Source organism: Camponotus floridanus, unplaced genomic scaffold, assembly GCF_003227725.1.
Source record: "Camponotus floridanus strain SB8 unplaced genomic scaffold, Cflo_v7.5 scaffold41, whole genome shotgun sequence".
Lineage (NCBI taxonomy): Eukaryota > Metazoa > Arthropoda > Insecta > Hymenoptera > Formicidae > Camponotus > Camponotus floridanus.
This window is the reverse complement of record NW_020229559.1, coordinates 464550-488607: the sequence shown is the minus strand read 5'-3', so window position 1 is coordinate 488607 and position 24058 is coordinate 464550. Positions and strand designations below refer to the sequence as shown.

Sequence of the window (24058 nt, the reverse complement as noted above, 5' to 3'; positions counted from 1 at the left end):
TAAACAATTTTTAAATTTAACGCATTTGCTTTTTAAATCAAAATACAGTTTTAATTATTATACTGAGAAAATTAAAAAACATAAATAATTATTCGAAGATAGATCTACGAATATTCTATTAATTAATATTTTTGAATTACATTAAACATTATAGTATTTATTCCCTTATTTTATCAAAAATATATCTTTTTATCTTACTGATTATATATATTGGGAAGAAGAGGCCCAAATAATCTTTTCCATCTATTGTCATGAAGATTTGTGTTTCGAACAAGCCAGCTTGTTCACGAAAGCGTCCCACTTGGCCTGCCATTGGGCCAATGCATAATTCTTTTCTTGGTCATTCATGCCACTATAGATCAGCGAGTTAATTGCCAATTGTTTGAGACTTCTGAGATCCGAGTTGGCGCTCATGAGACCCATAAAAGCTTCATAAAAATCGTAACTGAGTCCTTTAACATCCCAAAGTCCGGGATCATCGCTGGAAATCACTATGGGCGAACCCGATGCGAATAAAGCGGTTGCAGGATGATTCCGCATATCTTGCACAAGACTGAGAACTTGATTCGAGATGGGGCAAATTTCTACCGCAACATTCAATTGCTGCACAAGTTTCCATAAAAGTGGATGTTTTGTCAATGCATATCTGAAAAAATGTTCTGAATATTGATTTATGTCTGTACATTATATCAATCATAGACTGCGAACGATATTTTAAGTAACTTTCGATATATCCCAATTTACTTTATCATTAAAATAGAAATTTAAATAAAATAAACTAAATAATCTTAAATAATAAATAAAAAAACGTCATAAAAATGCAATTTGCTCCTTTAATTTTAAATTAATTAATGTTTCTATTTTCTAAATTAATTTTCTTTTAATTTTATTTACACTACTCACCCATGACCGATACGTTTAGTGTTGAGTAACAAAGCATCGAAAAGATTGGAATCAGTAGATATTCCGTTCCAATTGGTCTCTCCGGCATGGAAGAAGAATTTAATATTTAGATTAACGCTGTTTAATTGATTAGCAAACTTTATGAGAGGTTCTCCTTTATCTTCCTGGCCGACCAAGTCAAAACCTATTACAAAGTTCGGATAGAGTTCTATCAGTTGCACCAGCGTTCTCAGATATTCATTTACTTCCGTTTCATTGATGGATCGCTTCGGCGCATATATAATCTTAACGCCAAGGAAATCAGGATGGTCCCGTAGAAATCTATCATATATCTATTTTATTACACATCTCCCCTTGCTCACAACTTTTCATTAGTCATAAAATAAATTATTGAAATAAATTAAAAACCAAAATATCTTTTTTTATGTCAGATTTCATATTTAAAAGTACGAAATTAGTATCGAAATTAGTACGAAATTAATATCAATTGAAAACGCTAAAATAATGCCATTAAGCACTAGATAAGCTATGTACTTTTATCATAAAAATCTATCTGGAGTTATGAAAATAAAATAATTTAAATGAAAAGTTTCTTACCTATCGGTAACATTCTTGAGAATTCCTGTCATTTCTAGCGTTCCGTAGACTCTATCAAAATCGTATATTGACGATAGTGTTGACCGTATCTCCGAGTACATCACATTATCTTCATACAACTCCTCTAGTGCATGGTAATAAACGTCTTCGAAGACAGGTCGATAGGATAGCCAGGAATGCATAAATGTGAAAATACTATTGAACTTTTCCCATGCTTTGTCGACGGTGTCATAAACGTTTTTTGGATTTTCCACGATCATGGTCAACGATCGCCTAATTCTTTTGTTGATCGCGTCGGCTTGTTCTGTATCCTGTCGTATCTCGCTCAGCAATCGCCAGTCGCATGTTTTATCAGGATTATCGAAAAACTTAAGTTGCAAATTGTCGTTTTGATCACATACGTACAAATTTTCACGATAGCTCACGTTATTGAGCTTATAATCGGGCGAACCGATGGAGGATTCGTGAACATGGAGAACGGCGCCTTTGGGCATTTCACGTAGGATCTTGAATACCTCGGATTTTTCAATTTTTGATATCACTTCCAGGAAGTTGCGCGATGGTAAAAAGGTGTTATTTTTAAACCCTACGGATAACAGAATTTCTATTATAAAAATATTTATTATGAACTAAACATTAGATACCTATTATTATCAACTGTAATAATTAACAATGTATCGTTTTCAGCCAACTCTTTCTTTTTTATTTTATATATATATATATTTTTTTTTATTATATATATATATATATATATATATATATTTGACACATTTTTCTTTCTTGCTTTTGTTTATAAAGAATTTCATAATTAATTTATTGTTAACTCATTTCATTATTTAATGTCAGAAAAAAATTGTATGGAAAGCAGACTGTGAAAGTTATATCTTCCAATGTTATTTAAATATAGCACTGAAAGATTCTGAAAACAATTGTGAATATGAAAGATAGAAATGTGAATTATATGCTTCTGTTGTAAAATCGTATTTCGAGAAGTACTTTAATCTCAATTTATATTTGTTTCTTCGAGAAGTACTTTAATCTCAATTTATGTTTTAAAATCAAATGTACGTATATTTGATAGATAGTGATACTTATCATAAAAACAAATATTCATCGATATCTTTATAAATCATCATATCATATCATTATAAATTCTTGATTTCATGCATTATTGATAACATAGTTTCGAAAACATTAATTATGAAAAGATCACTTAGAAAATGACCAAATGATAGAATTAGTTTCAAAGATTAAATCAATTTAAATTAGTTTCTCAGATTAAATCAGTTTAAATTAGTTTCTCAGATTAAATCAATTTAAATCAACATCAACTGTTTCTATACTTCTCACTTGGTCTCTTATAATCTTATCATTTCAATATATTATATATATTAAGCTAATTTGCTTATTTTTTTACGTTAACCTGTCGTAATTATATACTTGACATTGAAATATTCTCTCAATTAAAACAACAGACTCGATTAAAACAATAGACAATACACTATAACATAATGATTCTAAACAGAAAAACAGAAAAAGAAGCTAAAAAGCTAAGATTTATTTAGCAAATAAATTTAATGTTATGTGAAAATTATTTGAAATGAATTACGTTGAATGTAAAAGACATTTTTTGAATTTTTTTATTACAAAATTTACTTTTGAACAATGCACAAAACTCATTCTATGAAAAAAATTGCGCCAAAGATTAATTAATAATCCAAAAAAATTGCAATCTTTTTATTTAAAATAATTGTAGATTTGATTTACACGCAAACTAATTGTTATTAAGATAGTAAAATGATCAAACCATCATATATTTCTCGATTTTTGAATGACATCAGAACCCGATTCGCAATAAATTCGGCGGGGTTGAGTTTCAATTCGCCACCCAAGGAATGTCGCTTTTCATCCATCATCAATTGTCGTCGCAACTTCCAGTAAAAGCGTTGTCGTGTGAACACTTGTTTGGGCATCGGGTATGCGTTGATTACGTTCCCACAGATCAGGAAGATCAAGGTAAATGAGATCAACCAGGCCATCGTGGAAAACTTTACTTTGTTAACTAGACAGAAATGTCGTCGTTATACAATTTCACCTTGATAAAATATTTGCGTCGAAAAATTAAATCATGATTTTACTTGTTCCTACATAAATAGAACTATGTGAACGTTACGGTTCTCTGATCTCTACTGAATAACTTCTACCACTGAGGCTATCATTAGAGTACTAGTAGTGATTCATTGAGGGGCACTCATTAATAGATTCGTTTGTTAATGTGTATTGTCAATGATTAATGATATGTATTTTTTTACCTGTATAAATCAAGCGTTATAATAAAAATCTTGAAAATATACGTGTAAATTTATATATACAGGTTACAATTAATAAAATTTGGCGTTTTATTAATGTATTTGTTGCAACGATATTGTGCACGATACAATAAGATATAAAGAAGAAAGATCATTTTTGTTTTCCAGATATATTTTGATGAAAAATTTAATTGATCTTTCCTCCTTCAACTAAGATTCGGAAAATAAAAAATATACACAGTTTAAATCAATTAGATAACTATTTAAATTTCAAGAAATACAAAAAAATAAGGATCTTGCATCAAACATTCCCGCGATTTAAAGTAACATGTATTTTATATTAGTCAAATAGTGAATTCGGATATACTAATGCTCCCTGTGCATATTAAACGCTGTTGCATATTTACAATTTACAATTAAATATATATAAAACAATAAGATAATTAATTTTACATTATTATTATGTCGTTATTCGTACTAAACAATAATATAATAATAATTAATATTAATTATCTTACTATTTTAATTATTAATGCTATTGTATATATACAACAACCTTTAAGTGTATACTAGTGCATTCAATCGAATTCGTTAAAAGACTTGATCAAAAAGCAATTATAAATTATCCCCTACTCTTTATTTTTTATAGAATTCCTTATACACTTAATAAAGTTATGCAAACGCAAATATATACATATAATTCGTATAATTTAATTAAATTAATTACATAAATAATACATTTGTACATTGTTATGTAAATTGTATAAGATAAAATTTTATAAAGTAAATGTATTCTGATCATTGAATGCATTACAATAAAACAACGGTTTTTCTTAAAATAGCTGTATTTTCATCTTGTACTGATGAAAGTAAATTTTTATGGATTGATAAGAGAGAAAGAATATAATGTTTTAATGATGAATCATCACAATTATCGCTCAACGTAGATAAACATATATCAATGTATATAAGCATATATCAGTAATAAAATATATATGTTAGTAATTGAAGATTGAAATGCTTAAAAGAAAAAGAAAATCAATTACTTTCAATGTAAAATAACACAAAATTAGTTATATAAATTAGTTAAATTTTAAATTACCAAATGAAACTAATTATAGGATTATATTTTATTGTAATATGATTTTAATTATATCTCTCATATATTTACTTCTATGTTATTATTTTATATCTTATAGAAATATATATTTTTGTAATATATATTACATATATAAAGTATTTTTTAGCAAGTAAATTTTTATTTATCACTTATTTTAATCATCTGTTTATATTTTCGTTGTCATTAGATTATTGATAGTTTTGTATTATAATGAACAAGTTTTAATATAGATTTAATATATATTAAAATATATTAAAATTGATTATATATACATATATGTATAATATGTGCATCTATGCATGCGTGCGTGTGTCTGCGTGTGCGCATAATATTCTTTTAGATTTCTCATATTTATCAATTTGTGAATCTATAATATAAATTATTAATTAGAAGTACTTTAGTTAAAAAAATATAAAGAATAAATATATAACAAATGAATAAACATATAATAAATATAAATAAACATATAACAAATGGATTGGGAGTAAATGATGATAAAAAAATCATCACTCAACACGAACATTGAAAGGTATAAAATAATCTACATTCTTATATGTGACCTAACGAGATTTATCTTTGCGTAACATCTCAAACAGGAAACTTCCGAATCATGTACAAAAATCGTCACACATTCTGATTATTCTTCATTTAATATCACATATAAATTACGAGTGATTTAAAAAGATATTCTTGTATAAAATTTCAAAAAATTGATCATCTAAAATCAAAATCTATCTTTTTCAACATAATATTTTAAAATGTCAGTGTAATTTCTTACACATGTGATTTATAAAATATGTTTTTATGAAGATAAATAGTATTAAGTTATTTACAATATCCAAATACAAATAGTTCAAAAATAAAATACATTCATAAAATACAAATTGTCGCTAGGAAAATATCGTTAAGGAAAATCCGTTAAAAGAAAGAATTAATCAACTTTCTCGAAAGAATTAATCAACTTTCTCGAATATTGTTAATATTTAAAAATTAAAACCAAAACCAATTATTCATGATATTTGTCGATAAAGTTTTTACTAAAGTATATTCAGAAAACGCATTTTTCAGAAATAAGCTAGAAATACCTCTATATCGCTTTATGTGCGCACCATCCGTATTTATACTTTCTTGAAATATTTAAATATCTTTTTCACTAAGTTGCTACAAATTATACTACAAATGTTTCACTAAGTTGCTACAAATTATACTAAACTGCTAGTTCGATTCACGATAGATACTTATATAATAATGCGTACATATTCCGCAAATGGACGCAATTCTAAAATTATCTTATATTAATGCCACACCTTTGTTGCATAAGCACATCTATTTGTGTTGCACTGGTAATAAATTATCATATATTAACATTATTCTCATTAAAGACTAATTATAACAATTATGTTATTATATATTATGGCAATAAATAATTTAAATCTTTCGTATGAGAGAAATAAGATATTTTTATCCACTGAAACTATATCCAGATGGACAATAAAATCTCTGAGATATAAATATATATGTAAATGAGATATAAATATATATGTAATATGGAAACGAACAAAGTAAAATCTCTTTAATGAGATGTAAATACATATGTAATATGAAAATTTTAATATATAAATTATTTATTGACAATTCATGGTTCTCTGTGAAATTCCGGAGAAAAGTGTCGCCATAAATAGCAAGCACCATGAAATGGACACGGATGGCACTTTATCATATATGGTTTGACACTATAAATATGTTTTAAATCTTGCTATAAGAAAAATTTCAAAATTTTCAAAATTGAGAGGGAAGAGAAAAATTTCGAAAAATATAACACTTTCGAAAAATCTGATTATACTATTATAATAGTACATTCAAAACGATAAAACTTGTATTCGAAACTTTTTTTGTATCTTTTACCGTTTCGCTCAGAAATATAAAAACCGACTTTTTTTAAAAGAATGTTTCATTCCCTTAATGGCTTATATAAAAAAATACGTGTCTCTTATTTTGATCTAGACTACAATATATGCAAAGTTTATCAAACTCGGAGGACAGTTCCGATCCTTTTCTCAAGCGTTTATATTTTCGTAAATAAACTCATTTTATTTAGAAATAATGTTATTTCTTTCACATTATCACATAATCTCACAAATCACAAAAATTGATTATAAAATTTTTGATAAGAAGCTATGACATTCTATATTATTTGATTTAAATATCTGCAATGTGTAGCATTGCGTAAAACAAGAATGTGAAGGCAAATAGCATTACAGGTCTTATTTTGATTTAGACTACAACATATGCGAAGCTTATCAAAATCGGAGGACAGTTCCGACCCTTTCCTCAGGCGTTCATATTTTTGTAAATAAACTCATTTTATTTAAAAATAATGTTATTTCTTTCACATTATCACATAATCTCACAAATCACAAAAATTATGTTATATGGAATCATCGTTGCTTGTGTATACTACATATTGTGGTTTTCTTGATAGGCAGTAATTTATGGACAGCAAAAGGAGAAAGATTTGAACCTTTCTAAATAAATTGTACAGGCTTTTAGAAGTCATCGTGAATCCAGCTTTGAATAAATATATGCAATTATGTCGATAGATACTTTATCTAGCGATTTTGTGAAATATATTTTACTGCCAACGATGAGTTTTATGATTGATATGTAGACACTTTTCGAAGTAAATAAAAAGTAATGTTATTTCTTTCACATTATCACATTATCTCACAAAAATTATTGATTATAAAATTTTTGATAAGAAGCTATGACATTCTATTATTTGATTCACTTATCTCGCAATGTGTAGCATTGCGTAAGACAAGAATATGAAAGCAAATAGTATTACAGCTTAACGAACTAAATAATACACAAGTAAATTAAGTAAATTTTACAATATTATGTGTATTATCGTTGATTCAAATCGATGCAATTTTAAATAAATATAAACGATTAATACATTTATATTTCCGGATAGCAAATGTGCTAATTACTGATTCGGGAAAAAAATAGTTTTACACTCGAGCACGTATAAGCACACTTCCCTCTCACTTATTCCATACTAACAATATATTTCAATCATGGACAGTAAATCCATTAAGTTATATCTCACTTCGCTCTGATAATCATGATCTCATAAGAGGTTTGTATTTAATCACATAAATTGAAATAGGAGATAAGAAATTTTCTTCCTCGTAAAATTCAAGAGCACATTCCATTCTAATTCAAATATTGTTACATTCTTTTTTTAAGTTTCATGCATGCATAAATGTGTGTGTGCGTTTGTATGTATTATATAAAGAATCTCATATTTAGTTACACAAAATTGAAAATAGAACATACATTCTGTTATATCAAAGCGTCTTTTTTTTTTCTTTCATTATTGAAAATTACATTTGCGATGTGCTATTTTTGCGCGTGTTATTTTTGGTCAATATCTGTTTGTAAATGCAATTCATGCATGTTCATATCTCAACACAGAGAAAAATTAATCAAAGCAAGGAATTGTTCAACTTCATAACATGTCAATGTAATTATGTTAAATTATCAATTCAACTGCAAAATATAATGATAATGTTATATGGAATCATCGTTGCTTGTGGCTTAGAGAGTAACTCTTAATTTAACTGCACGTATTGATAAGTATTTTTTTATGTATTGTATTTTTTGAATATTTTATAGTATTATTTTTCTCTAATTTCTGTTAAAGAAACATTAAATCTGTATTTTCATGATCTTTTAGAATCTAAAATTTATCATTCATAGTATCATAATATATTTAATATATTAAATTTCGTTAATGTTGCATTTTGAATATTGTGGTTGTGGTGTATTGATGTTAACACAGAATAAATCTCTTAATATCATCTTCAATAAATGCTAAGAAATATATTTTATAGAAAAATATCTCTCTTTCTCAGATAAAAGTTGCTTGCTTTTAAAGAAAAGTTTTTGGGATAATACAATATTTTTTTCTAGATTTAAAAAATTTGAGATTTGAAAACACATACATAACGTTCGTTTTTTTAAACAAAAACTTGTTTTTCGATATATAAATCAATACTTTTTGTCATTCTATATTATAAAATATTAAGATAAAGATAAAGAATATATGGATATATATATATATATATATATATATATATATGTATGTATATATATATATATATATATATATATATATATATACATATATATAGTAGTTCACTATATACTATAGTTCAATACATATCCATATATAATAGTTTACGAAATATTTTATAATTTATTTTGACATTATGTTATTATAAACTGTATATTTTATTAAATATTCATTTTCCAATAATTTTATTTTAATTTAACTTTTATATTTATTTATATTTATATTTTTATATTTATTTTAATTTTCTACAAATTACTTAATTTGTGATTGATATAACGAAATGCATAATTGTATCTAAGAAGATATGCCGTTGCATTTTACAAATAAATAAAATTTTTTAAATATTTCACAAGCTGTCACAAAAAAAATAAACATGCGAAAATGAATTATGATAAATATCTCGTAAACTAGAAATTTTTTAAAAATTCTATTTTAATACTTTTATATATACCGTATATGAAATTAAGAAAATGGATTTTTCTAGAAAAAAACACAATTTTATTTAAAATACAGATGCCTTTGAAATTTCGGAAATGCATTTATTTAAAACATGTATTTATCATAAAATGTTCTTCGAAATTATAACTTTCTTATCTGTCGTTTATCTCTTTTTTTATCTAAATGTATCCTTATAAAATATTAGAAATGGTAGTTTCTAATGTTACTTACTCCGTATTTGTGATAATATTAATATAATAAGAAAATGCAGAGGAAAATAATAAGAGAAATTAGTCACATTAAAAAAATTATTTATGAGAACAGTGAAAAATTAATACACATCTTATATCTAAAGAGACACTTTATCACATATACCTAATAATTTATGCTACAAAATATTTTAACAAAAAGCATTATTCATAAATTTTATTTGTGTATATTTTGTCTTATTGTCTTTCTCTTATTTTTTTATGCAAATTGTATAAGTAAAATTCACAAATGATATAATAATCGATAAATTATAATTTAATTTATTTGCGACGATTGCTTTCATGTGATTAGAAAGCGAATCTATTTGAATATTTAATTTTGGATATAAATCTATGATAGTGGACTGGAATTTTGATGAATTAAATCAATAAAATAAGTTCTTATTCTAAATACGTGAAATTATGATTCACGTCTAAATCATATATCTTTCGTGTTATAAATAATTTAAGTAAAAATGTAGTCAATTACATCACATGATTAGATAAGATTGTAGATATATAGCCATTATTAATATAATACCGTTTGAGAAACCATTATCAATTTCAATAGAAAATAAGTTTCACTTAAGTATAATATGATCAACCAATCACGCGATCATATATAAATTTGTAGCAATTTATAAATGTATCAATCAAAATATATTAACATGAGAAATTATTGCATTAACTTTATCGATATGGACTTACATCGATGATTTAAGAAATATTTCATATTTTCTATCTCTGTGTCACAAATATAAAACAAGTATACAATCTAATGTAGCATATTTTACTCTATTTATATTTCATATAAAACTGAAACTTATTACATTTTGTGGAATAAAACATTTGAATGAATAAAACATTTTAGATGCATCATATAGAATATAATGAATTGTATATTTATCAATATTCGTATAATAATAAGAATATCAATATTCGTATAATAATAAGAATATATCGAATTAGATAATTGTAGATTTTAGTATTACATACATTGTCAATTTGGTACGCAATATTCATGATTATTTCTTATCCGTTGTATAAACACACAATTTATATACAAATTTGTAATATATAAACTTACTATCTGCTTTAATCCACTGGTAATAAAGTTGGATTTGTAAGTCTTTTTAATTTGTTTCATCATTTGCTACATATAATTCTAGCTTAAAAAAGTTATTTACAAAAGTTTAGTATATACACTCGAATACACACACACATTACGAAATTTTAGATTTATATAACAAATTAAATTTGATTAAATAGATTTCTTCATAAATCTAACATTATCACTCAATTATGGATTAATAAGCAGCAATATATATAATCTATCGCACATATGCAATCTATGGCGAATTTCTCATATCGATAAAGCTAGTAATTTTAGAATGTAATTAAAATGCAATTTACATAAATTATAAGTATATTTTAAGTCAATATTTATCCTAAATTTTATATATATATATATATATATATATATATATATATACTTGTACATAAATAAATTCTTCTCAGTGAAAAGTACACAAGACATTCTGTATTGCATTGGACTGACAGTATGTATCATTGTTAATCGCTTATACAGTGAATAGCTCTAACAATGTGTTAATGATCATTAAAGATCTTGTCATTGAACTTGTCGTTCTATAGAAGATCCCTGAGAAAGAAGCGTTAGTATTTAGTAAAATATGTAAAATTTCTTTATTCTATGTTTTGCTTTTCGAAAATTTAAGCCGTTTGATTTTAAATTATACAATAATAAAAATTCTATTTACTGTTTGTATGTAACTGTTTATATAAAGAGTCGCGCAATATGTGGAATTTAGCTCGAATTCTAAAATTCCAATTTCGAAAATATCAGTGAGCAAACGTTTTGTTATTTTACGATCACTTATTTCCCTGTATTAACTGTATAAAAAGATACAACCTTGTCTATTTCATTTCATGAAAAGACTCAAGGTACCATAAATATTTTTACTAATTTAAATTTGTCGTCTCTATTCTCCATGCATTATTTTCGCAAAACATTGGGAAAGTACAATGCTTTGCTACACACCTCACAACAAGATTAAAATACATGTTGTTGATGTTCAATGATAGTGATGCTCTATGTCCAATAATATAAATAATCTATGCCCAATAATATTAACCGAGCTCATTTAAATTAAGAAGTTTTAAGAGCCTTGTCCGCATGTGCTAGAGTTAAAGATCCAACGAGAGATACCAGGGTTCGATCTAACCATGTTATAGGATTTGGATACAGAAGACCACCTTCGTAGAAACCTAGATGACCTCCATGAGCCAATTCGACATATAATGTGTTTAAATGAGTTGCTAAAATTAAGAAATATAATAATAATACATTCTTACTTATAATACTCATTATATATATATATATATATATATATATATATATATATATATGCAAATAACATATATATTTACCTGCGTGCTCTTTAATTGGATTTAATAACACTTCTGGTACGATAGGATCGTCTACTGCGTTGATGAATACCATCGGCGTTGTGATATTGTCCAGATAAAAGATACAACTACTCCATTTATACAACTCTTGCACAGACCTAAAATTGTGTACCTAAACAACAAAACAATTTATAAAGATTAGAGATTCGTTTAAATTATCTGATAAATAATGTATTTGAAAGAATTGCATTTACTCTTCTCGTGTATGCTTCATCCAATTCCGGTAATGTCGCTGCAGAAATGATATCGCGCTCATTCAAATTACATTTCTGTTTTACATCATCGCACAAAAGCATGTTTTTATGCTTTAGTATAAGATTTTTCATTGACTCTGTCATTACATAGAGATAGAAGCGTCTGAAGTTCTGCCAGTTTAATAAAATTTTCGTTCCTCTGAAAACCGAATATATAAATTCAATAAACTAGTAAAACAATGTACAATTGTTTATTATACAATTAACACGTTAATATTTCTCCTTATTAACATTTTAATTGTTAATAAAATAAAGATTTGCTTACTTACTCGAGAGCATTGTATCCTTGGCAAATCGATATTCCTCCTATAATATTGGGCAATTTATGGGGACCTCGTTCTCCAAGATATTTTGTTACTATATTACCGCCCAAACTATAACCGATGCAAACTATTTTGGTGTTAGGATGCTTTTCTATGAGATTTTGTAACATTGTATTGTAATCGTCCGTGTGACCTATTGACGCACATTATAAGATTTATCTCAATTAAATAGAAGAGAGAAACAAATTTAATATAATATAAGATTATATAATATGAATTTATACAATGTGTGAAATTATATTCAATATATGAATAATATATTTATTTAATATATCTAAAAAGAGAGAATAAGTTTACAATAATTATGAACATTAAATTCAAATAAGTAATTATATATTTGGTACAATTATGATTATGCAATCTTTAAGTTCTAATTACCAAAGCGATAATTTTTTTTATGAAATTCAATTCTGATTCTTATAAAAAATGTTTATATTTGATAATAAGCATATATCAAGTATAATTTCTTTGTTGAAACATTTCTTTGCCAATTAGAATTATCAATAATAATTTAAAGAAATACGATTTGAGAATATATATACATGTGTGTGTGTGTGTGTGTGTGTGTTTTGTGTGCGCGTGCGTGTGTTGTGTGCGCGCGCGCGTGTGCGTGTGTAATGTATATCTGTAACAACAAACGAAGAAGTTTATGATACTTCTTCGACATTGGTTTTTTTCCGTAGCTATTACAATTCCCGGTATATGCGCACATACATACATGATATAAGAACTCGTTATTAGTTGCAAATTATTCTCGATCGACCGTCTTATCGTGATGGGACAAGAGAGTTTTATCGATCGCCACACGTACCATAAGAAAATATTCTTGGTGCTGTGATCTTGACACTGGAAAGGGCCCCTACGTGATTAAGTACCGCACATCGATAGCCATGACACTGCACAAAGTGCACGAACGTCCTGATGTAAACACTTTCCGAACTGTTGCCGATACCAGGACAAATAGCTATCGTTATGTCATCTGAAGAACAGCAATTATTAATAATATCAAATGTTAGTGCGCTTTTTTATTCTTTAAATTTTTCATTATTAAGTCTTCTTTCGTAAGATAATAAATATAAATAAATGGCCTGGAAATGCATATTACTCTTTGAGAAATCTTTGAAATTAATTTATGAACAATATACCTTCATGTCCATTGGTCAGTGGCTGATAGAGATCATATGTAAGAGTGGTATCATCCGGAAGACCGATGTACACACGTTCGCCAATGGGCCAAGGACATCGAACGCGCCCTATGACGCTGTGAATAATGGTTTGTACGTGTCCACTGAAACCCCACAACCTCGTTGGTTTGTATCTGTAAAATAGGCCAAGGATCATAGTCATTTTTATGTACATCCAAATACATTGAGAATTATTATTTGCAATTATTGAGAAAACACAGCTAATTTAGCTTTATCAATCTATCATTTCATTTCCTGTTATTCTTTTCTTTCTTTAACTAGCACTAAAAATACTTAAATTTGAAGGACGACAGAGAAATTAATGAGAGACAAATCAGAATTGTTAAAAATAAAAGAAAATGATTAGATGTACCAGCAATTAAAATTTTCTTTGAAAGTATATGCCCTATTTTGTTCATAAGAACGATGATCAATGAAAACAAATTAAATTCAATCAGTATTTGTACATTTTCCTCGTGGTATTTTAAAACTCTAGACAAACTCTGAAGTATAATTTTTACCCGAATAGAGATATTCAATTACGACGTTGTAACGGTACTTAGACATGCCAATAAAGATACTCGAGAGAACATGTGTTTAAAAAATTTATTACACCGTGGTAAAATCAAGATATGTTATAGCACGCTTAAGCAATCAAATATTTTAATATTTTTTTATTTTGATAATACACACACGTGTTTCACATATTGAAACAAATTGTGAAACACAGATAATCGATAAATTATTGATTTCAAATCTTGATATAATTTTCACTCTTGTAAAAAACATGTTATCATCAAACTGATATCGGTATTTTTGCTATCATTTATTTTTAGTATAGAGAATCACAAAGGAAAAATACGTATTTTATTTTTTTTAAAGAGAAAACTATAAATAAACTTGTAATACATGATGCATTTCACTTGACAAAACGCAAATCGGTGAAAAGCGGAGTCAAACAATAAGTCGTTAAACTCTTTTATAGAGAGTAGACAAGAAGTCGTAGTGGATCAGTAGAACACGGGAGAAAATATTGCATAAAATAAATCTATAAAAAATTTACATAAAAATGTTTATTGTTATACATTAAATTTATTACGTTTTATTTACTTCGAAGTGTCTGCATATGAATCATAAAACTCATCGTTGGCAGTAAAATATATTTCACGAAATCGCTAGATAAAGTACTTATCGACATAATTACATATATTTATTCAAAGCCGGATTCACGACAACTTCTAAAAGCCTGTACAATTTGTTTCGAAAGGTTCAAACCTTTCTCTTTTTGCTGTCCATAAATTGCTGTCTATCAAGAAAACCAAAATATGTAGTATATAATTATTATCATAATGGTATGCGGTTACAGCTGTCAAAGAATATACGGCATTGGACGATTATTAAAACTATGCATGAAACTGCATCGATCATATAATAAATATTGCATTTATATGGCAGAAATGTATAAAGTCACACGACAACGGATCAATAAAGTATAGTAACACTATACTAATATCGATTGTCCATAGTAAAACAGACCCGCGAAGAATACACAACTTGATTTTTACTTCACAGAAGAAATATTTATCATACATTTATGTCGAAAGTTTATTTTTTAAATACAGAAAAAATGCGATTTTTCATCAAAATAATTTATCAAAAAATTAGAACAAAGATTCAAAAGTATATCATAAAATTTCCTGCGAATACTAATGATATAAAATATTTTTATACATTATTTTATATATTATATTAGTAGAAATTTATTTAATTAATACACTTGTTTCATTAGATTCAATTCTCTAAAAGCTTCTCCGGAAACTCAATAGATCATCTTGATGATAATTACTTTCCAATCTCTATTTTCAATTCTTAATATCATGTTTTCTCTGCTGGCACAATCAGCATAAAATGGTCAATCGTTCAATGAGACAAATTTTGACGTTTGTTTTTGTTCTATCATACTTTCTATTTAATTCGTTTCTCTATGTGACTTAAATTACAGCATGAGAAGAGAAAAGATTTGTCCTGAAATTTTGTGATTTACAAATCAACATAAAATTCTTTTCTCCAGCAATGAGTTAGCGTAAAGTTGAACGTAGTTAATACATGTAGCAATTTGCCATTGTAAACGTTAGGTGAAAATATTGTGTCAATACTGTTCACGCCACAATTGCGAAATCATCGCGCAAATTATGACGTGATAAGGAAAAGTAGGGTAAACTATATGTCGGGCCCTCAATTGCCAAAGAAGAAAAAATCCTACGTTTTTGTGATAGTTTCCTATAGTCATTCTGATTTTCGACACATGCACGAATAATATGCGCGCAAAGTTTGTTCTAAGATCATGTTTAATCGATCTCAAATTATATTCCATACACTATATTAATTTAAATTTTACACGTGAGAATGCATAATGGAAAGTTTGGATCATATTATTTCAAAATTCCTTAAAAATAGTTAATAACTTATGCATATGTACGTAAGAACTTTTGTACTGACGTAATATTTTTAGACGATATTTATCATTGAATCTATCCTTGAATTTTTTTTCAAAAAAACGCAATCGATAAAATTAATGTATTTCAATTTTTTGCACTTTAAAAATAATAAATTACTTATAATATATCGCACCTATGATCAATATTAGTATAAATACCAAGTTTCGACGAAACTCAAATTTAAGCAACATAAATTATACGAAGATGATTTACTTTAGATATTAAAAAAGTATATTTTTTGTTATCATTTTATATATAATTAGCTGAAAAATTAAATTTGCATAGTCATTAGATTATATAAGTCATATATATTAAATTATAAAATTTAATCTATATAAATATCTATATAAATATCTATATAAATATCTATAATATAAATCTCAAATCTTATATAAATATGATTTACAATATATGATTCTCTTGTTCGGAGTTCACGGTCATAACTAGTACAATCGATCAAAAAGTCGGAAAGCTATTCATATTTACTGAACTATATTACGTTGTTCGTCATTCGTCTTTCGTCCAGGCATTTCGATTTTCGAAAAACTACCTATGCATAATTGACAATATTAATTAATTATTTACAAATTATTATTTTAATAATATATAATATTGTAGACTATATTTTTCACTTCTTCTCTTCACATCAATTTCTTATAATATGATTAAAAATTATTTGATAAAATGTCAATTTAACACGATCGACGAATATTTAAATTATTTTTTAATATATGCTAATGTATAAATAAACAATTTTATTTTTTCTCTCTCTCTTTCTCTGTCATCTTGTTTCAATAAACAAATTGTCTCATCATTATATTAAATCAGATTCGACAAGAATTGGTCGAACATGAAAACTATCAAGATGAAAACTATCGATTTGTTAATATTATAATTTTGAGAAAGAAAAGGAAAAAGAGAGTAAATTTATTATCTTTAATGAAAATATTAATCATTTATTATACTAAGACATCACAAATGAGATAATTATTAATTTGCTAATTTCATAATTTTAAGGACATTGTATTACGTTAATAATGTCAACTTTACTATTTAAACGGGAAAAGGAAAATGTCGAAAGAGTATGTCGTTAATGACTCTGTCAATAATAAGATAATCTATTTAATTACATACATATTACATGCGATAAAAAGAGCAAGTAGTTCACTTGTATTATTAAAGCAAAAGAATTACAAAGGAATTACTGTGAATAATTAATTTTATAATGTGTATAGCCATTTGACTTCATTAGAGAGTGAAAAAATAAAATTAATTATACACGAGTAATTCGCAATTTTTTCGCTTTTATCGTTTTAATATCATATTCCAATATCGCAAGAAAAGATTCCATAGACGAAATTACATTTTCTACAATTTATCAATGATAGTGAAAAATTAGAGTGCGCTACTAATTCATATTATATATCAGATATTTATTGAATATTTATTTAGCACTCTAATGTATGATTATATCTAATTTCTTCGATCTCAAATAATGCTTAATGCGTTATAATACATAGTATATGGGTTGCATGGTTTCAATTGGTCTGTGATTAAATTTATTATCGTGTACGTAGAATCGCGAGTTAAAGACGGGTGTGATATATGAGAACGAATGAATGATGTGCACGAAAGAACCGTTATTTTTTTTACGTGATGGTGAATGCGGAAATGCAAAAAAAACGTTCGTGAGAAGTTCAGCTAGATGGTAATGACTCAAGAACGGTGTGCTGCAATAGTTGCAACGTATAGTCATTAGAAAGAAGAAAGCGACAGACTCGTGAAGGGAAGTGGCTCAGTTCTCGTGCAATTCATTCACTCGAACAAGACGGAACCGATTTGAGCGAATTGCGTACCGCGAACAACTCGATCTTCGCAAGAGAAGCAAAGCAACGATCAAATGTATGGCTACGAGGATGGCATGACAATCGGACGATCGAAATCTATAATTTAAGATTTTCGCCGCCACACATTCGAACGTTAGAAAAAGCGACGAGAAGTAAAAGCAACACTCGACAGCTGATTGCTAAGGAATTTCACAATTTCTCAATAAATTGCGCGAGAGAAGTTCTTCACTGTGAGATCGAATAATAATCATCTATCGCGATCGCGCGAAAAATTGAAACTAATGGAATTAAAAAGTTTTCATATTAAATCATGTATGCTTAGACATTTTGCAAAAAATAATTCATTTGTCCAATAATTCATTTTCCCAATCGAAGCCTGATATTTACGTTGACATTTACGATGACATTTACGTTGATCTAAGGATTGGACATCAAACTCAATTTGATTTCAATCAATAGGGATTACGAGATTTATATTTATAATTAAATTCTCGAATCGGTTAAAAAGACGAACACATATGATGTCACTATTTCGTCTGTATGCAATATAAAGTTAAAAATCGTTACGCGTTTCCGCTTTCTTAAGCGCTTTCATGCAACGCGAATGAAAGAAGAAAAAAATTAACAATGAGTTGTTTGATCGATAGAATGTTATTTTTAATTATGTATTATCGAATCAAGACTTTTGCATGACATCAGCGTCATGCAGCATGGAATTGCTTCACTTCGCTTTCACATGATTGTTAATTTGCAGTAGTAGACATTGTAGTGTCTAATGGTGAAATAAATAGCTTGACTAAAATTATTAATATCAATAAAAATATCGTTTTGACGAATATTCAATATCGTTTATCTCAACGACTTAGCTAACAATTTAATTTGCATTGCATTAATGGAAGTATAGCTTCGCGATGCATTTTTTATTCGTCGTCGAGACTTTTCTCCACAAAGTGAAACTCCGTGGAAATATATTTTGTCAAAGTGTGTTAAAAATTATATTAAAACATGTAAATATACACGAACGCAAATTTTCCGCGTGCTTGCTGCTGATAATATTCGCAAAAACAACTAACGTGAATCATTCTTTATACGAGATAACGATGAGATCAATTAAAGTGACTGTATTATAGCATATGTATTATAAACTGGACATGATTCTATTATTATTTCGCTTACAGCATTCGTGATTGGAAATGTAATCTAGCAGAAGGCACGGATTATGTCAAATAAATAATAATAATAATAATAATATATTCTAGCAGAATAATAAAAAAAACTTTATATGACACGCGCACTGCGAATGACAGTTCGTATCTTAATTCACGCACTTTTTTCTCACACGTGCAAATACATTGTGATAAAAGTATTAGCAGTCACGCGCCATTCTTTCGACACGGAAATAGGAAGTGCTAATTTAAATGCTGATCTTGTAAACGGGTGCAACACTATGGAATTCAGAACAAGAGCATCAATTTTTCTCTACAACAAAATTGGAATATTTATTCGATGTTCCCAATTAAAAAAATTTTATCATTTTTATTTATCCTTTTATTCTTCAATTTCGAGTGATTACTATTTTACAAAATTTTATCAAATGTTTCCGCGAATACAGTTGTGAGCAATTTAAATGTTTATATAATTGATAGAAATTATTTTTATACGTCACTTTGTGCGCTAAAATAGATAAAACAAGTTGAAAAAATTATTTAACAGGCCAACTTTGTTCTCTTCATTTTTTCTTAATGAAGAGAAGAGAAAAATATTTTGGCGTACAGTTATTCTTAATTATTTTTTTATAAATTGCAAGACTTTACTCGTTTTCGTTCTCTACATATTTTCTGCACATTTATTTTCTTTTTTATCAATTCCGAGTAGATAAAGCATGGCATTTAGATAATTATTAACCTTCGTTACGTAAATATACTTGAACTTAGTAATAATCCATGATTTGCGGAAATGAGAAAAATTTGTAATATTTTTTTATGTTTATTTATATAATAAATGATATCTCTCTGTAACAACTTAACTAGTCTATCCTACGAGTCTATTAACGAGTCTATCTAGTTATTTATTTTATTAATTACTTAATAAATAATTGTATAGAGGTAACACAACGTAAGAACCAACGAAATTATCAATGAGCAATCCCCGCATCACAGCATATCTTAAAATCGCTTATTGATGACAGCCGTGTTTCATAAAATTTATGTTTTGTCGTCTATTGACGCCATAATTAAAGGGTTAAGAACAAAGATCGTAATAATGAAAGTATTTGCTGTCATTATTCACAAAATTATACTTTGCTGTACTTTAACTACCGTAACTACGTATCATTCCCTATAACAACCGCCTTGACTAGTTTGTTATTTGTTGTTTGACAAAAGCCTATAACAATCCATTATCGCAAATATTCCTAATTTTGCAAAAAACATCCATTATATTCATTCAGGAGCACTCATATAATACCAGTAAGAGAGTATTTGTTGGACTCTTCATGCATATGTTGTGTAAGCAATCAAATAAAAAAACAGTGTTTTATTAAGACAGAGAGACAGAGAAAGAGAGAGAAAGATATATCACTAATAATAATTATATAAGCTCTAGACAATTCTTATATTGTGCAAATAATCATGCAGTGTATAATATAGTAATGATAATGATTCAATAATGGTAATTTAATTATTTTTTCACACACACATATACATGTATAAATTATGCTAAAAATTGATTGAATTTCTTCATAAAAAATTATAATTTTATAAATTCGTGCATCAACATCTCTTGTAATTTCGTCTACATTGTTATAATTTTTTCTACACGCATTAAATAAAATTTACATAAAAGAAAACATACATAAAATATACATAAAATTTACATAAAATATAGCACATATTTTTTCTATTATATAACATATTTTTTTTGCTTACATAAAGTGAGAAATATTTTTAAAAATATAAAAACTCCGTTCTTATATTTTTAAAAACATTTCTCACATATGTTTTTATTCATTCTTTTCTTCTATGACATATGACGTGCAATTGAAATATTTATGCGTACAAGATAATAATAGAAATTTTATCTATACTAACATATCAGCTGGAGCATCAGCTGGACCCGGCGTCTAGTATCAACCCTAACCTTACTTTTATGAAACTCGTAGCTCTCGAAATCTCTATCCGGGATTCTAATCTCTCGAATAATCCTCTCGAGTCGCAAAATTCGAAACAATCAATTCACGGAGTATTTGAAAGATAAAAAATGGATTTTTTTTCAGACTTACGGTTCGGCAATGACCGGCGCGATCTTCAACATCGCCGACAGGAAAGATTGGTCTTTGCAGACGAGGAGAGGCTTCTGCGGTGCGCTATTCACGTTTAATATCCTGAACAGAATACACAGGATCACGGCGAACACGGCTAATAAAGCAGTAGACATTTTTCCTTAGGTCGTTGGCCTGAAAGAAATAGAAATCCCTCCTTTTCTTCACTCGCTCTCTACATTTCCTCCAGACTTCTCAAAACATCGCGCGACTTTAATCTTTTAAAGATCATTATTCAAGCATCCTTTTATCACTATGTGTCATTAAGTTTTTCGAAGTTTTTTTACTCTCAGCGGCATTACTCAATGTTATTAATTACTGTTATTTGTTAAGTTTTTGTATCTACGTGGTATCTTTTCCTCACCTCTTTAAATGCTCCTCTTGGAGTTTCGTTATCTTCTTTAACAGTTTACGCGGAACGATAACAGGTTATGAGTAAGGCTGCAATGGCAGTGAACGAATACTGATTCATACGGTTGAAGCGTGATCTGCGAGCAGAAGTAACTCTAATTAAAATACGAAACACAATTCTGATATCAGATGATAGACACGTGACAGGTACTGGAAATGCAGAATGACATAAACGCCGGATGACAAGTTGTATGGAGCAGCCGGAAAAATATTTATTTGCTTTGCATAATGAAAGATACAATTGTAATTGCAAAAAAATTGCGATTATGTTTTACATCATTTTGCATTCCCAATTTAACTGTTATATGTATTTAATAAGGTACGAGTAGAATAACGATAATCATTATCGATGATACAATAACGAGTAGAATAACGATAATCATTATCGATGATACAACAAAAGATCGATAATAAATATCACATTAATTTGATAGTTTAACGTGTTTCTTTAGCCAATCAATTTATAGAAAATGTCCAAATTCGTTTATAAATATCGATCACTTTTTTAGAATCAAGAATGTTTTTAACATTTTGTATTGAATAAAAAATGACGAATATGCAAAATACGATTTGTTATTTAATATGAAAATTGATTTGAGGCAAAAATTTGTATTTAAATGTTTTTTTCTTTTTTTCGAATTTTTATTCCTCACATTGCGATGTAATTATAAAATTTGTTTTTATTTAATAAACATTATTTAATAAGCAATCTCTTATTCTCCAAATTCGATGTTGAAAAGTAAAATATTGGAAATCAAAATAAATGATTATTAATAATAGTCATAATCAATTAATCCATCTTTCTAAATCAATATAATGCCTAAGTACGAATCCCTGGCAGCGAATTAATTAATTGATTATTGATCCTCTTTTTTAACTTTATTTCTATAACTTTAGCATCAACATTAATGAATAATCTATAAATAACAATCAAGAAATAAATACAATTTTTCTCCAATCGATAAAAGATTTAAACAAACAAATAATTGTTCCATCGAGTTCATCGATGATCGTTCAAATCGAAAGTAAATTAAAGGTGTAGGGACAAAAAGCCACCGGAGATCTCGTCCTATTCACACCCATCTCTTCGTGCTCGGACTATCGACGAAAGTGCTCGACGAGAGGCAGAGAAATTAATGATCGTGCCACTCGCTTTCGGATAATTTCTGCTTACCAAATGATGCTGCAACCAGTGAATCTCGAGGGCGAGGTGCGACAACTTCGTCTATTTGTCAATGCAAGTTGATACGAATGATTGTAGCGGCCGGCTCGCCGGCGTCCCGTTTTGCAAACTCGACACGCGAATCACATCCGCTCCCGTCGAGATTCGCCGGACGACTGACGACTGACATCTGTACGCGTCAGCGACAAACACGCCAAATGGAACGCACTGTTTCGCACTGCTCCCTCGCGATATAAAAGAAGCGAAGAAATACTGCACACATTTTATTTATTCACACTATATTATTTATTCTTTATTACTTATTTCATATTTTTTTCCTATTTTATATTCTTTTGTACCAAATGTAATTTACATATTATAAATGAAATTTATTCGCCGAATTTTATTCGCACTTATATCTATTCAAAAAGCGTTATCGTAATTTTTCATTTTTTTTTTTAATTTCCGGCGTAAATAATTCACGAATCAATTTTTTTCATCTTGTACTTAATTTTAAATTTGAATTTTATTTGTTAAAATGAATGAATGCATTTATATATAAATGTAATTAAATTTGAAAAAATTTAAATAAAGCGAATATTTGATGTTTTAGTTACATTGTAATATTTAAACCCGAAATGATGTAATTGTTTGAATTATCTTGATAGAAAATATTTTGAAAAAAAAAGGTCTCACAATAGTATATATTTGTATTGACCTCCAAATTTTTACCTCGAGATCCACAATAGATATTAAATACATTAACGATCTAACATAAGATCAAGGTTGTTCAGAGCATGTACAAAGATTCGAAGGTCAG

General features: G+C 27.6%; 2 protein-coding genes across 7 annotated transcripts; both read right to left on the bottom strand.

Annotated features, from left to right (window-relative positions):
- Positions 1–165: 165 nt before the first annotated feature.
- On the bottom strand, positions 166–7986 carry LOC105258820 (adenosine deaminase 2). Of its 6 annotated transcripts, none has more exons than XM_011270337.3 (5): positions 7945–7986; positions 3308–3562; positions 1501–2086; positions 904–1224; positions 166–646 (listed from the first exon to the last, which is right to left on the bottom strand). In XM_011270337.3, exons 2-5 carry the CDS (start codon positions 3537–3539, stop codon positions 250–252), a joined length of 1536 nt encoding a protein of 511 aa, XP_011268639.1. In that variant the 5' UTR covers positions 3540–3562; positions 7945–7986; the 3' UTR covers positions 166–249. The 6 variants fall into 6 exon arrangements, with proteins under 6 accessions (XP_011268639.1, XP_011268638.1, XP_025267422.1 ...); XM_011270336.3 differs by having other exon boundaries at positions 7886–7983; XM_025411637.1 differs by lacking the exon at positions 7945–7986 and adding an exon at positions 7821–7840.
- A 3258-nt stretch (positions 7987–11244) lies between these two features.
- On the bottom strand, positions 11245–23439 carry LOC105258819 (abhydrolase domain-containing protein 2). Its single transcript, XM_011270332.3, has 9 exons — positions 23251–23439; positions 22030–22153; positions 21627–21800; positions 13963–14135; positions 13629–13796; positions 12764–12950; positions 12435–12633; positions 12202–12352; positions 11245–12090 (listed from the first exon to the last, which is right to left on the bottom strand). The coding sequence occupies exons 3-9, from the start codon at positions 21779–21781 to the stop codon at positions 11921–11923; spliced, it is 1203 nt and encodes a 400-aa protein (XP_011268634.1). The 5' UTR covers positions 21782–21800; positions 22030–22153; positions 23251–23439; the 3' UTR covers positions 11245–11920.
- Positions 23440–24058: the final 619 nt, after the last annotated feature.

What these genes read in the sequence shown, in the direction of transcription:
- LOC105258820 (XM_011270337.3), bottom strand. Translation starts at nt 3,539, where the DNA reads ATGGCCTGGTTGATCTCATTTACCTTGATCTTCCTGATCTGTGGGAAC. An exon ending in AAATCGAGAAATATATGATG is followed by an intron (nt 2,087 to 3,307) that starts GTTTGATCATTT and finishes TGTTATCCGTAG; the next exon opens with GGTTTAAAAATAACACCTTT. An exon ending in ACTAAACGTATCGGTCATGG is followed by an intron (nt 647 to 903) that starts GTGAGTAGTGTA and finishes ACATTTTTTCAG; the next exon opens with ATATGCATTGACAAAACATC.
- LOC105258819 (XM_011270332.3), bottom strand. Translation starts at nt 21,781, where the DNA reads ATGTCTACTGCTTTATTAGCCGTGTTCGCCGTGATCCTGTGTATTCTG. An exon ending in ACTGACCAATGGACATGAAG is followed by an intron (nt 13,797 to 13,962) that starts GTATATTGTTCA and finishes GCTGTTCTTCAG; the next exon opens with ATGACATAACGATAGCTATT. An exon ending in ACCAAGAATATTTTCTTATG is followed by an intron (nt 12,951 to 13,628) that starts GTACGTGTGGCG and finishes GTGCGTCAATAG; the next exon opens with GTCACACGGACGATTACAAT.